At 41.0% G+C, this 13918-nt stretch overlaps 1 protein-coding gene across 4 annotated transcripts in view; it reads left to right on the top strand.

Moving 5' to 3' along the window:
- Window positions 1-13918, top strand: part of LOC142582252 (protein turtle-like) — an 89949-nt gene that overhangs the window by 63033 nt on the left and 12998 nt on the right. For 2 of the 4 annotated variants that reach the window (XM_075691726.1, XM_075691728.1), the window contains exons 14-16: window positions 857-958; window positions 3246-3386; window positions 3983-4064. In XM_075691726.1, the coding sequence (XP_075547841.1) occupies window positions 857-958; window positions 3246-3386; window positions 3983-4064 (325 nt within the window). Of the gene's footprint in view, window positions 1-856; window positions 959-3230; window positions 3387-3982; window positions 4065-13918 lie in introns of all 4 variants that reach the window. The other 2 variants (XM_075691725.1, XM_075691727.1) reach the window with 1 other exon arrangement.

Genomic DNA, 13918 nt, shown 5'->3' with positions numbered 1-13918 from the left:
CATTGTCACCTGTGTTGCTTTTGTCACTTGGTAAAATAGAGTGGTAGATACACAATTACAACCGGATAGACGCATGGAGGCAATTGATTTTTCTACTTCTTAATATATGTGTTTATGATTAGCTAGATATATCTTTTTATTCATTAGACAGGAAGACAATAGATGACCCATATAGAGAAAGAAAAGGAAATATACTGTGCTAAGATGGCATGGTATAACGGTGTTATGTCTAATTTTTTTGTCAAGTAATTTAAAAATGTTGATAATGTTTTGTTGATTGTGGGCTGCACTTAACACCACCAAGCTGCTCTAGGCTCATATATTACTTTCACTGGTACTTAACGTCATTGCATACCGTAGTTTTGTGAACTCCCTTCGTGTATTGCATATACTCCTGCTGTCGGAGTGAAGATGGGTTGCAATTTCTTTTTAATTAGTCCTTCGTTCTTTTCTTTTTTGTTGATGTTATTGTTAACAACGTGTTCGTTTTTTAAGCCATCCTAAAGGCAAGGCATCACTGCCATTCCCAATTTGGGACAATGCGTGATTCTTAAGCCTCTTTTGCTGAGGATACTTAATATAAAAGTTTCTGGGATATTTGAAGTCATTGCGATTTAAAGGTCCTGTTCTGTGATACAAAGGCTATACAGAGTTTATCATCCTTGACACAGATGCTGAAGAGATGCGTAATGCATCATGGGTAGCCCTTGCACCACGAAGCACTGCATCATCGTCAATGCATCAAGGTGCATTATTTGCTTGATGTATCACTCGTGTGTGGTAAATCCCTGGCCCCTTTATCACTGCCCATGCAGGAGTGAGTGCAACTTGTAAAATGAATGTTCCCCTGATGCAGTCACTGACCTGCCTGAGGGGACCAAGTTCTACATCCGCGTCTCAGCCTTTTCCATTACCTCTGCCTTTGAATCAAGCCCCGAAATACTACTTACCCTGGCAGGTAAGTTTCTCGCATTGTGAAATTGTTCTATGCCACTCAATCATTTCTAGCAATCATTCATTTAATTATGATGATTGCCAAGCACCGCAAGAAAGATGTAGTTGTCTGCATTTGATCTTGGAGCATATAAAGTTTGTAGTCATGCCATTGCATATACTCTACCTCAACGGTCTGTGAGGCAGAGCAAACTGCTGACCCTACCCTACGACCGTGAATGCACATATGGCACAAGCCGGCTATGGTCGAATTCTTCAGGCAACAAAGAAAATTACACAAGTACTCCCACACAGAAGGCACTCTGCGTACAAAGATAGCCAAAATACAATGATCAGTACCTCACTTATTCACTTGTTTCAGATGCAATAATTACCCTAGATGCTGCCGATAAGTCAGAGGAGTAACTTATTCAGCCCCTAGAACAACAAGGTTGAAGCAATATTGCAGCAATATTTGTGAAGGTGCGGAATGTGCCTGATTATAAAGGGCATTTCCTGACTAAATCTTTTCCTACAAAATGTTTTTGATTGTACCCAGTAAGAATAATCGGGAATCAAATGATGTTGCTGCCATGATGTTATATCGCCTTCCACTACTTTTTGTTTTCCTTCTGCACTCAAAGCTATGTGCTGTACTCATGCTGAATGATGTCTCCAATGCTGTGGCCATTCATTACACCTAACGTTTGGGCTGACGTGGCCTCAAGATTATGTTTTGCAATTCTATCCCACCGCAGTTTTTAGAGGTTGTGTATGAACATGCTATTGTTACCCTGAACAAGCTGGCCATGTATAAACACTCTGCCACCAGATAGATGGTGCCACCATGCCATCAGTGATGACCTTTCTTCATTTTTGTTTCTGCCAGAGGCACTGCTTAGTTACGACATTTAAGGAAATCCACCTTGTAGTAACTTTTTTTACTTTTACTTGGTATGAAGGAAAGGTGTGGCGAAGTTTTAATAAGTTGAAGGAAAGGAAATTTTTCAAGCGAAATTGTGGCGTCCTCGCTGCATGTACAGGAATAATATTTGGCTCAGGTGTTTGCGAAGGTATTGCCTCGTAACTGTGAAAATATTAACCTGCTCAAAAAGTGTGGCAGGGTCCCTTGAATGATCAAATAAAAGCATGAACAAGAGTATTGCAGCATTGATGTAGATTCCCTTGATAAATTTTTTTCTGGTCTTGTCAGCATTATGTTTTAGCTTATGACAACTTTTATCAGTTATAGTAAGTAGCTGTAGAAGTACAGCTGGCATAATTGATGCAAACATGAGCAGAGACACTTCATGAAAATAAAAAAAAAATGCGCATGGCATTTGCTTGAGTTGCTCAAGCAAGTGACTTGTCTTAACGAAGCCTGTTTCAGCCTGCATGGAGCATCGGTGCTATATTATTCATAGAAGAAGAACATTACAGTGGACTTGCATTTATTCAAGCTCTTAGGGGCAACAGACACTTCTTCAAACTATATAAACAATAAGATTATATGACGTTATATGAAATATGGTCCAAAACAGAATTTCAAGCTATCCTATGAATAATACATGCACAAAACTATTTTATGCAAAGCACAAGAGTGATTGAATATCCACTGCTAGGCTTTGTGGCAGAGAGATGTTGAAATGGAGCGACCTTGTGTGCATGTCTGCGATGTCAAAAGTTGTGAATGTGTGAGCACTCTGGTGAAGCAATCCGGTTACAGCTTCCGTCAACATGTACCGCAGTCTGAATGTTGAATGTGGGAGCATTTTGACTCTTCCTGCACTGGGAATGTCATCTTATAAACCCTATTTGGGGCCAAGTTTGTTTTCACTGGGACCCAAAATTTATATTAAAAATTGAAACCCTTGTTTCAGTTAAACATGTTCAAAAAACAGGGGGAGTGTTTATTAACAGAAAGGCAGAGTAGTAGGCCCAAGCTAGCACGGGCTAGCTATCCTGCCACTTAAAGTAGGTTAAAAATGGAGAGAAAACATAGAAACCCTACTGAAATTTAGAGTTGTTTGAAGGAGCGCCAATTTAGTTGTCCACATAAACTATTGTGAGTCTGCTGTATCTGCGTGAAGCTGTAATGTTGACGACTTTTTCGTAAGCCACGAGACATTGTGCTTGGACTGATGTGAGGTCGACGTGCAAGTGGGGGAGTTGTTGTCCCAAGTTGGTCTCGCCGCTGCTGCTGGCAAGGCCTACTCGTGGCGTCATCGTTGTTTGGACAAGGAATGCGTGAAGGAAGGAGGAGGAGAATGCTGTGTTTCTGTTGGCGGCGCCACCAGGCTGCTGTGTTTCAGACCGGGGCCCCAAGTACAAGCGGGACCAGGCCATCATCTCGGGTGTCGTCGGTGGCGTGCTCTTCTTCATCGTGGCCATCATCCTCTCGGTCTGCGCTGTCAAGATCTGCAACAAGCGCAAGCGGCGGAAGGCCGAGAAGGGTGCGTACCATTTCTCATTGTTGCAGTTCTTCCATGTCACCTTCCCCCCAGTGATAAACAGTGCCTGAACCAGAGATGTCTATGGAGCCAACAGTCTAACAAGTGTTTACTTAGATCACTTTTTCCCCCCGCCTCCAGTAGGGAGGTATGAGCTGTACAAACACTGTTGAGGCAAGCAGTTGTTTCCGTGATGAAGACAAGTCCCTTGTGGAATCCTTGGCTCCAGAGATACCTCTTGTTCAGCCACTGTTATTTCAAGTCAGCAAATTTATCTTTCTTGTTTAGACTTGTCCCCACTGTTCACACAAAGGAGAAATATTATAATTTTAGGCCATATAACTCAAGTGCATTAGCCATTGCAAGATGATGTAGTCGTGCAAATATCTGTATTATAAATTTTATTTTGTTGTTGCAAGTAGATTGTGGTTGGCATTTTTTTACCTGTATACCTCTGGGATTACATTGTTGGGATGGACATGTTAACTGCAGATGTCAGTAGTAGGGAGTTTCGATCTGATTGGCTGTATGCATGCAAAGGTTATTGTGTAGTGCACAAACAAGTTCCTGATGGTGAATTTGCACCTGTTCTTCTGCAGCGTACATGATGGTGACATGCCCTGTAGCAGATGCTCGTAATGGAGGCCACTCACATGGAGGCAGCCCTGTCTCACTGAAAAAGTAAGTTTTCATATCTCTTCACACTTTTTTCTTCACGTATATAATTTAGTCACTTGTACGGATACCTTAAACTTATGTCCTCCTATTTTCTTTCATTTACAACCACTTTTGCTTACCTTTCCTGTCGCATTTCTCTGCTCCATTACCCTGTATCTTGACTATGGGGCAGTTTAGTCATCAGTTGAAAAAGTGACACAGTTACGACACCTATGGTCTTTCCTTTATATTTTTCTTCTTACCCTAATAAATACAATAAATTACTACTATTCAAATGAACGTCACAGGAGTGGGAGCGTGTGCTTTGGCATGTGTATTTGCAGTTGTAGATTCTTAAAAGCATCATGAAAATGAGTGCGCATATTCTAGCAGATATTGCAACAGAGACATTAAAAGCAGTGGCAGTTAACATTATAGTCTAACCGTGAAGTAGACGCTAATCTGCCCAACACAAAAATCTCTCCTTTATTTCTGTGTCAGTTTAAAAACGCAGACGTATAGCTAGGTAGGTACAGAATGGCATACAGCAGAATTGGGGAAAAGAACAGAAGTTACCAGTAGACAACAAGAGCCAATAAAGACAGTGGACATTGGTTGACTGCCTGGTTAAACTGACTGAGTAGCCATCGAAAATAAATAAGTGGCTTTAACTTTGCAAAATGTGCAGCCAATCATCCAAAGCTAACAGCTGACTGAAGGAGAAAAGAAAGAATTTGTCACATGTTTGCAAGCTTAACCAACCTTGTTGCCAAAAATGGCCAACTATAATGTCCCTAGATGTCTGAATCTTCAAAGTTGCACTGTATTGCTCATATCCCGATGTTCTTGTTATTGATGAGTCGATCGTGCTTGGAGGAACAAGCTTACCATGCAATAAAAAGGAGACTACACAACAGGTGTCGAGTTGCCAGCTAAACTGGGCATGATGTTATATGCCAGTGAACACGTTATGATTAGGCAATGGCCATATTAATGTAATTTATTAAAGGTCTGAGTGCATGTTTGTGTGTGTCATTTCTTTGTGTTCTTATCTAGTCCTGCTCTTGATACAATATAGAGTACAAATAGTTCAACGTCTTGTATGGAGTACAGAGTTCACTTACCTGCTTTTGTAGATAAATTCATGCATTTGGAAAGTTCACTGAAACCATACAATATTGCTGAACTATACTGAAACCAGGCCAGTGACTGATACTACAGATAAATCTGTGCAATATCTTGCCACACTTTACTTGCCATGTATCTTGTACACAAGTGTTGCAACAAATGAAAACCTCTATAATGGCACAAAGTCTGTTGAGAACTTTTCTCATGGCATCAGTACCAATTCACAACAGTAGTACTATGAACAAGGGTAGGTGGTATTACATCATGTTCAAAACTTTAATGCACTTGTAGGAATCCCACTAAATAAGAGCTAGGCCTGAGACCAGAACTAAGCAAAAATGTTTATTCTTAAATTAAGTTATGATGCTGAAAACTTGCGATAAATGTAATCACTTACATGTTATTTCCAGAAGTGTAGCGAAGTTTTGAACATGACTAGTTGGGCCCTAGGATAAGCCAGTAGGACATGTGCTGTATGCCTGGCATGTTTCTGCATCCTGCCACACCAAGCCCACAAAGTGCAGCCAAAACTACGGGTTGTGTCATCCAGTGAGAAAAGTGAGCCAAAAGGCAGTCCTGCATGATGGCACATGAATACTGGTGCATTTACTCAAGGCCAAACAGAAAAAGCTCATGGCAGCAATGTGGCAAATGAGAAGTGAAAGGGGGCTGTGCTGCCTCTTAGGGTAACTGTTGTGTCATGGTTTGTTCACTAATGATGGAAGCAAGCAGGAGCCACCGCGTGCTGTTGCCCATTGTTGCTGTAGCAATCGCTATGCCTGGTCTTGTAGTCTACAATTCTTTAAGCAGAATAATGAAATTTTATTCAGGTCATACTCTGGTGTCAGAAGAATACACATATATGCAGCATAGCTGTGCTGTGACACTGTGTATCGCAGCATAATTTGAATAAAAAGCTGGGATCACATTCTTGAGTTCATTCAGCAAGGTGTCCACTTGCCCCATATATTAGGCTGCATGGCATAGGGTTGGTGAGGTCGGGACATGGTGTAAGATATACATCTTCAGGTGTGGACACAGCACAACAAATTCTGATTTGAGCGCTTCCAGATAATGCACCTTTGCATTACCCTTAAACAGACCAATTATTGCTGTGTCACCAAGGAAAAAAGGGGTGCAGCTCGTTGATATCACATTTTTTTTTTGTGAGTGTATCTCCCAGAGACATGAGATGTGAGTAACACGCATTCAGCTTGGCTGTAAAATGACAAAGTAGCTAAGCAAAATATAGTCATGCTCCACTTAATCGACTTAGCAACAGAGTGAAGGCAGCATATTGTGGTTCTTTCTTTTCCTGTTCGCATGAGCATCGTGTACATGCATGCTGACGTTTCTACTGAATGGCTGTGTGCAATTTGTTAGAAAACAACGATACAAAAGTGCAGATTTCCTTTAGCAAGGAAGTGCCACCTCTCACATGACAGACCTATGACCAGACAGTCATCTCATGGTGTTGCTTCGAACCAGGGGACATTATTAGCCCTCCCTGCAAGGCGCACTGTCAACACCTAAAGAGTTTGTCTTACACCAAGGGTTGGGAGCATGGATGTGTCACTTTTGCTGCTCAGACTAACAGATGTGATATCTTTCAAGCTCCACGATTGGTGCAGAAGGGTTGGCTCTCTGCGAATCCACCTGCCGTTGACGTTGTTCATTCCCCGCCCGCTTTTTCTCTCCTTCTGTCTTTCTCTCCCTCTCTCACACAACTGACACCATTGCCACCAACGGAGGAAAAAAGGTGAACCTCCTTTTCTTCACTTTGTTGCTTTTCTCACCACTTGATTTCATGCTGATGTGTGCCTTTGTTCTCTGAAGACATCTTTGTCTGACACATCTGAACATTGATCACACTTACCCAATCTACTCTGGGGATATTGACGTTTTCATTAGGTCTGAGACCATTTTCATGATTTTAACAAACTAACACCTGCCTGCAGCTAATGGTTTTTACACCAGTGGAACCACCTTCCGAGCCCTGTTTCGCAGAGAACACTTTCGCGGTTAATAAAGATATTGTGCTAATGCAGATAAACTATTTTCTTGTCAATGAGAATACAGGTTTATGAAAGCTGGTAAAAATGTCTTATTTATTCTGGTAACATGAAATATTGCACCTTTGGTTGTCTCTGTTTAATAATGATCCCCTCAGGACCTGTTTAGCTGTTGCTTTAGTTCCAAGATGCAAGAGCAGCATTTCTACATTTCTTTTTCCATGTCTTTTGTAATAGTGGCTGACATCTGTTATAAAGGGTGATCATTTTTAAGTTTTATGGAATTTTAAAATTAGCCTGTTGCAGATAACATAATCCTAGTCCTTGAGCTGGATTAGTCAGAGAGGCAGACATTACTTGCATGAGAAATCAGAACACATACTCAACTAATTAACCAAAGATCCACTAATTATATTTTGAATTAATTACCTTACGGTACATATTGCAATTTACGAATTGTAGCCGGTGAGTTTTCTTAACACTAGTTACCCAGCACTCTCGTTATGTGGTGCTTGGATTGTGTTTTTTTTTCATTAAGAGGAATTAAGCTTTACTGTGGGGCCGACTCCCCGTTCAGGTACACGCCAAAATTCTGTCACTAGACATCCACTGAAATTATTTTCAGTTTCAGTTTATTATTCTTTAAATACAGTGCATAATTGGTAAGATACAATATACAGATTACAATACAATTTTGCTGGAATTTGTTGCATTTGAGAAAACTGAATTCTACTGATTCTAACAAGCAGAATATTGATTTCCATAAAGCTGCACCAAAACCAGATATTGCAGTTCTGTGAACTGAATATGTTAGAGAACCTGAAATGCACAAAATTGTGATATATGAGCTAACAGCTTGTGTGAGATTGTTATGGTACTACCACAAATTTGTGAGTAGGACTTTGGCAAAGCTCTCGTAAATACATGTTTATGAGAGCTTTTGACAAAGTCCTACTCTCAAATTAATGGAATATTTCAGAACAGTGTATAATATATCAATTTTGTCCACTTTAGATGTTTCAATAGTTGGAATTAACAAAATTTTGATATATCGTTTTTTCATTGTTGAGTTACAAAGTTGTGAACTTCATGCTTCAGTTTTCTTCATGCTTTCTTAAATTTTCTTGTTTTCAACAATTTTGTCAAAAAAAAATTGTAGGGGTGTGTGGATAGTGATTTTTGAGATCGAATCGAATCATGCAAGAAGTGGATCATATACAGTTGCCTCGGTATAACGAACTTCAATATAATGAAATTCTCGATATAACGAAGTATTTAACTTTTTGTTACCTCTTGTCCATGGAACACCATGTACGGTGTGTCCGTAAGGTCATGATGCACTTTTGACCAGCCACAGGAAATCAACAAAACAATATAGAAATGTGAAATCTTTACCAAAAAAAAGGAAAACTCTCCAAGTTTCATACCTGTTCAGTGCAGTTCGATGTGACCTCCATTTGTTGCCCTACACACATCTAAACGATATTCAAGTTCTTCCCACACACGGTTAAGGACGTCTGGTGTGACAGACTGAATAACATCTGTGATTCTCTGTTCTAAATGATTAATGTCCTTGATATGTTCACTGTACACATGTTGCTTCACATAACCCCACAAGTAAAAGTCTACTGGTGTCAGATCCAGGGATTGTGATGGCCATGGCTTGACAGAACCCCTGCCTGCCTACTGCTAGGGGAATGTTCTATCCAGAAACTCGTAAAAAATGCTGGCGTAGTGTAGAGCAGCACCTTCATGCTGAAAGATGACACCTTCTGGAAATTGTGGCATTGTATACAATTCCAACAAGTCGAGGTAGTTGTTTGATGTCACAGTCTGCTTCACAAAGAAAAATGGGCCTATCACTTTATCATGCATCAGGCCACACCACACGGTCACCTTAGGGGTGTTACGTTCGTACTCAACATAGGCATGAAGATTTTCAGCAGCTGATATTTGGACATTATGGGGATGAACATGTCCACAGACATGGAATGTTGCCTCATCACTGAGCACAATATTCTGCAGAAATTGTTCATCATTGTTGGTCTCATGAAGCATATCTGTACCAAACGCAAATCATTTGGGTCTATCCGCCGGTTTGATAGCTTGCAACAGCTGCAATTTGTAACCCAAAAATGTAGATATTTCTTTAACACATTATGAACTATAGCCTTGCTTAGGTGCAATTGTCGAGAACACGCATACACAGATTTTTTAGGGCTCCTTGTGTAGCTCTCCCTTATAGCCTCTACAGACGTGTCACTTACCAATGGCCTACCAGAACAAGGTTTGTCCAACAAACTGCTGGTGTCCTTCAACTGCTTATCCCATCAATTAATATTATTCCTATGTGGTGGCCATTTGTTGTACACTCGACAATATTCATGTTGCACTTTGGTCGTGGATTTGAGTTTATAAAGCCACAGAACACACTGAACTTTCCTCTGTACCGTCTACATCTCGACTGGCATAGGCGTGGCCTGATCCGCTGCTGCACAGTTCGTGGTGCTCCGTCATCACCTATGTGCGCATTCCCTTGCACAACATGCCATAGAAAATTGGAAAGTTTTTCTTTTAATTGGTTAAGATTTCACATTTCTATCTTGTTTCGTTGCTTTCCTGTGACAGGTCAAAAGTGCACCATGACTTTACGGACACACTGTATTTAGAACCTAAATATAACAAAATGTATTTGTATGCGATTTCAATATAACAAAATTTAACTTCCACCACAGTGGAATGCGGAGAAAATAAATGAAAACCTCCATGGATGCAGATGGTCAAATGATTGAATTACAAGCGGCTGCATGTAAGCGCACTTCTCAAATTGCATGCTGTGCAACAAGAGCCACTGCCAAAGTGGAGCTGCATCATGTTCCGCATAAAGTCCAAGTGTGATAAGATTCTATCGTGCTTGTGCACTTTGTGCTTTAGATGCAAGTGAAAGTGTGTGAGGGTGAAGAAGAAAGATGGTGGCTTCGCGAGTGCTGCCTTACTGCGCAAGCGAAGGGAAAGAGGGGGATGGGAGCGAGCTCGTGGTAACGTGATCAAGCGCGCACGAGAGGTGGTGGGTGGAGGGGGGCTTCCCACCGTGTAAGCTGGTGCAGGTCTCGGCCGTGGTTGCGCATGGCTATAGCACGGCTGAGCACATACACAGGCAGCTGCGCACGCTGCTTTAGAGGTAATTTACCGCGTGTGCAAAGAGTGAGCGTGCTGAGAGAGCGTGGCATTGTGTAAGCTATCTTTCTGCGCTGTTAGTATTGGAGGTTGCGTAATCTCGAGTTTCAGTGACCTCTTGGAGTGAGAGACAGACAAAGCATTTGTTCCCTGCTGCTGGCGCTTTCCATGATAGGGTCATCCCAGTGCAGGTGACGATATCAGCCGTGGGCGTGGAGGGCACGTGAAAGTGTGGCTGGCTTCGCTTAATTCGTACTGTCAATGTGAAGATATTGTCGACGTGGCATGAAACCGTATCATTCGTCGCCTATTCCCAAATTCGTCAAAATGAATTGCTTTTTCATTCATATTTCCCTTCTATTGCTCGATAATTTGGAAAATTCTGTGGCCTTTAAATTTTAATTGAATTATGGGTTTTACATGCCAAAACCATGATCTGATTATGAGGCACGTATATAGTGGGGCACCCCAGAAATTTGCACCACCGGGTGTTCTTTAACATGCGCCTAAATCTAAGTACACGGGTGTTTTCGACTTTCACCCCCATCGAAATGCGGCCACCGTGGCCGGGATTCCATCTAACGACCTCATGGTTAGCAGCCCAATAGCATAGCCACTAAGCATCTGTGGCCCCTTTCCATGTAAGACAAATCGATCGGCCGCTGTACTTATTTACATAAAAGATTGAATTTCAATACAACGAAATTTTGATATAGCCAAGCAAATTGCCGATTTTACATACTTCGTTATAACGAGGTTTAACTGTATTGAATACTTTTCGAATAGTTTTTAGATAATGAATAGGTGTTATCACAATTATTATAAAACAATGTTCACATGTCAGTATTCTTAAAGCTAGCAAGTTTCACATAGTATGGTATGAAGTGTTGTTTATTAAAAGCATAAATGGAGAATTAGGAGCAAAGAAGTAGTTTCTTTTCATGCACACTGTTCTTCAGAGAGTGTGAACGATTGCTGTGCAGCCAGTAAAATATGGCCCCCTAAGTGACATAACCTGCTACACTATGTAAGTTCTCATGTTTTATTTATTTATTTATTTGTAAAATACCTTACAAGTCCCCTATAGGGGGAATTAAGTAAGGGATCATAGAACAAAGTACACACAAACAAGTGGCAAACTCACGACAATATCAAAGTTGTAAAAACAACACCAGCCAGGTGTCGCACAAACATATTAATGACATGCAGCCGTGTATTAGAAGAATAAAGACAACTCAATAAGTTAGTAAACAAATGTACCACAGTGCAAGGCAAAAAAATAAAAGAAAATCAAACAGTGAGTATGATAGCATGGGTTGACAAGGGATAAGTGAGTTGAGTGAGTGCCAGAATTTTTCACTGTCAGTTTCCTTGACTATGTATCGAGGAGGCCGTTCCAGAGATGAACAGTACATGGAAGCGCAGACAACTTGAATGCTTCAATTTTACCGTAGATGCACATGAAGCTAAGATGATTGAGGAACCTGCGTGCCATGTGCAATGAAGTTTCTAGGCATAGGGAGCAGTTAGTGCAGTGGGTGAAAGTGTTAGAGCAGCTGAAGTGAAAAATGAAGTTTTTGTTTGAGTTACGCTAGAATGGTAGTCATAATTTGGGGAAATTAAACATGTGGCTTTATTTTAGATTGATTCTCGCATGTTAAAAAATTTTGGTGCATAGACCAGACCGGAGCAGCGAACTCAAGCCGTGGGTGAACAAATGTTTGAAATGCCAGTTTACTGGTAAATGTAGGTGAGTTTCGAAGGTCGCGGCACAAGTAACCCAGTGATTGAGTTACTGGTGCCAAAACCTTCGAAACTGTCTACCTACTATACGTGTGGCAGTGCTGCAATTTTATGTTTATTTGGGCGCAATGGATATTTTAATATATTCAAAAAGTATTTGAAAAATATTTGCATTTAGAATAGTGGCTATTCGATTCGAAGACCAAATCAAATGGGACACTATTAGATTTGTCATTTGAAAGTTTCGAACATTCGCACACTCCTAAAAAATTGATGTCCTAAATGAAAAATTTTCCTACAGTTGGTAGGCTAACTTTTTTTTAAATTATACAAAGATAATTAAAATTGGTGCAGTGGATGCCAAGTGAAATGATTTCTCTGTTCCATGTATTTGTATAGCAGCTTCTGAAATAACACCGCCTCTTAAGGCCTCATTATTCGAGCTGAGCTACATGGCTGTGTATCAGTTTAAAGGACAGGCGAGATGGCTATTGAACATGCACTAACTGGAGAACAGTTTGGGTGGCAGAGGCAACAGAGACAGTTGGGCTGTTTGTTTCCTGCTTTATTCTTTGCCTCCTTTAAACACATGTTCTCTGCTTTCATTTTAAGTGCCCAGGTCATGCATCAGTGATCTAAAAGACACCTATAGTTGGTGACAATCTACGAATGCAATGGAAAATAGCCTGCTATTCAGCTGAAAGAGGATTTGTGCCGATGCTCCAGCCAATTACAGTAGCTTACTTTCGTGATATCACGGTGAAGGCAAGCTTTTTTGAATATCAACATCTCTGAGGATTTGTGTTTCGGAGCACAGGGATGCAGAGAGCAGGTGTGGTGCAGTCTTGTGGGTGGAGCTCTTACTGAATTCTTAGGTTGTCATAGACAAGAATTGTTCCTTAGAACTGAGAAGAAATGAGGCTAGCTCTCTTCTTGCTGGCCATATACCAGCGCGGTGATAACCTAATCAAATAGTAAATTGCCACATGGTGTTTTCACAGTGCACGGTGTACCAACTCAATCAGCTGTCCAAATTTTTTAGCTTACTGATGAGACAGGCAGATTAAATGTCTTAGACAAGTAGAGTCTTGTTGTTGTTTTGTTGTGGCATAACTATAGCTAGGTTTGGTAAACCAGAGATCCATTGCAACTGTGCAGCAAGTCAGTGGCCCATGCATGCCGTATAGCCAGAGTGGCTAAGCTGCTCTTTCGAGTTTAAAATGGCAGAAGAGCTTCCCTCTTATGCCAAAAACAGGAATGCAGAATGAGGCTTGAATGGCAGAAGATAGGAAAGACAATTTGGGCATTCTCTGTTCAGCACCGTTCCAGTGTCTTGTGCTTTCCATTGTCAGGCAACTTATATAGTTAAGGCGAGGTATGGCAAAGCCTCTTGCAGTGCAAAGCAAGAGGCTGCATGTGATATCTGTGGTTGTTGGTGGCTACTGAAACATGGATGTTCAGGAAGCGTTTGAGAAGTATGTTTTTACGTGGATGCAAGCACATCCATATGTACAACTGAATGCATAAGCACCAATATCACGTAGTCGGTCAAGTTTCTTAACGGTACGCATGCAAGAGAACCTCTAATATGATCATAATCACCACCAGCCCATTTATGTCTACTGACGAACACCTGTAGGAGGAAGGCTTCTCTCCCACTGATATATTGTTGCCTCTACCCTGAGTTGTTTTTGGAAGTGACATATTAGTTCCTTTCAAAAGTTCCTAGCACATTCAATGCAAGACAAGAGCAGTCTGTGCTGTTGTCTATTGACGGAAGCTGTTGAGGTTGAAAGTTCACCTTCTAAAACAGGACAC

This window comes from Dermacentor variabilis, chromosome 5, assembly GCF_050947875.1.
Source record: "Dermacentor variabilis isolate Ectoservices chromosome 5, ASM5094787v1, whole genome shotgun sequence".
NCBI lineage: Eukaryota > Metazoa > Arthropoda > Arachnida > Ixodida > Ixodidae > Dermacentor > Dermacentor variabilis.
Note: the sequence above shows the minus strand (reverse complement) of the source record. Positions and strands in the feature narration are given on the sequence as shown.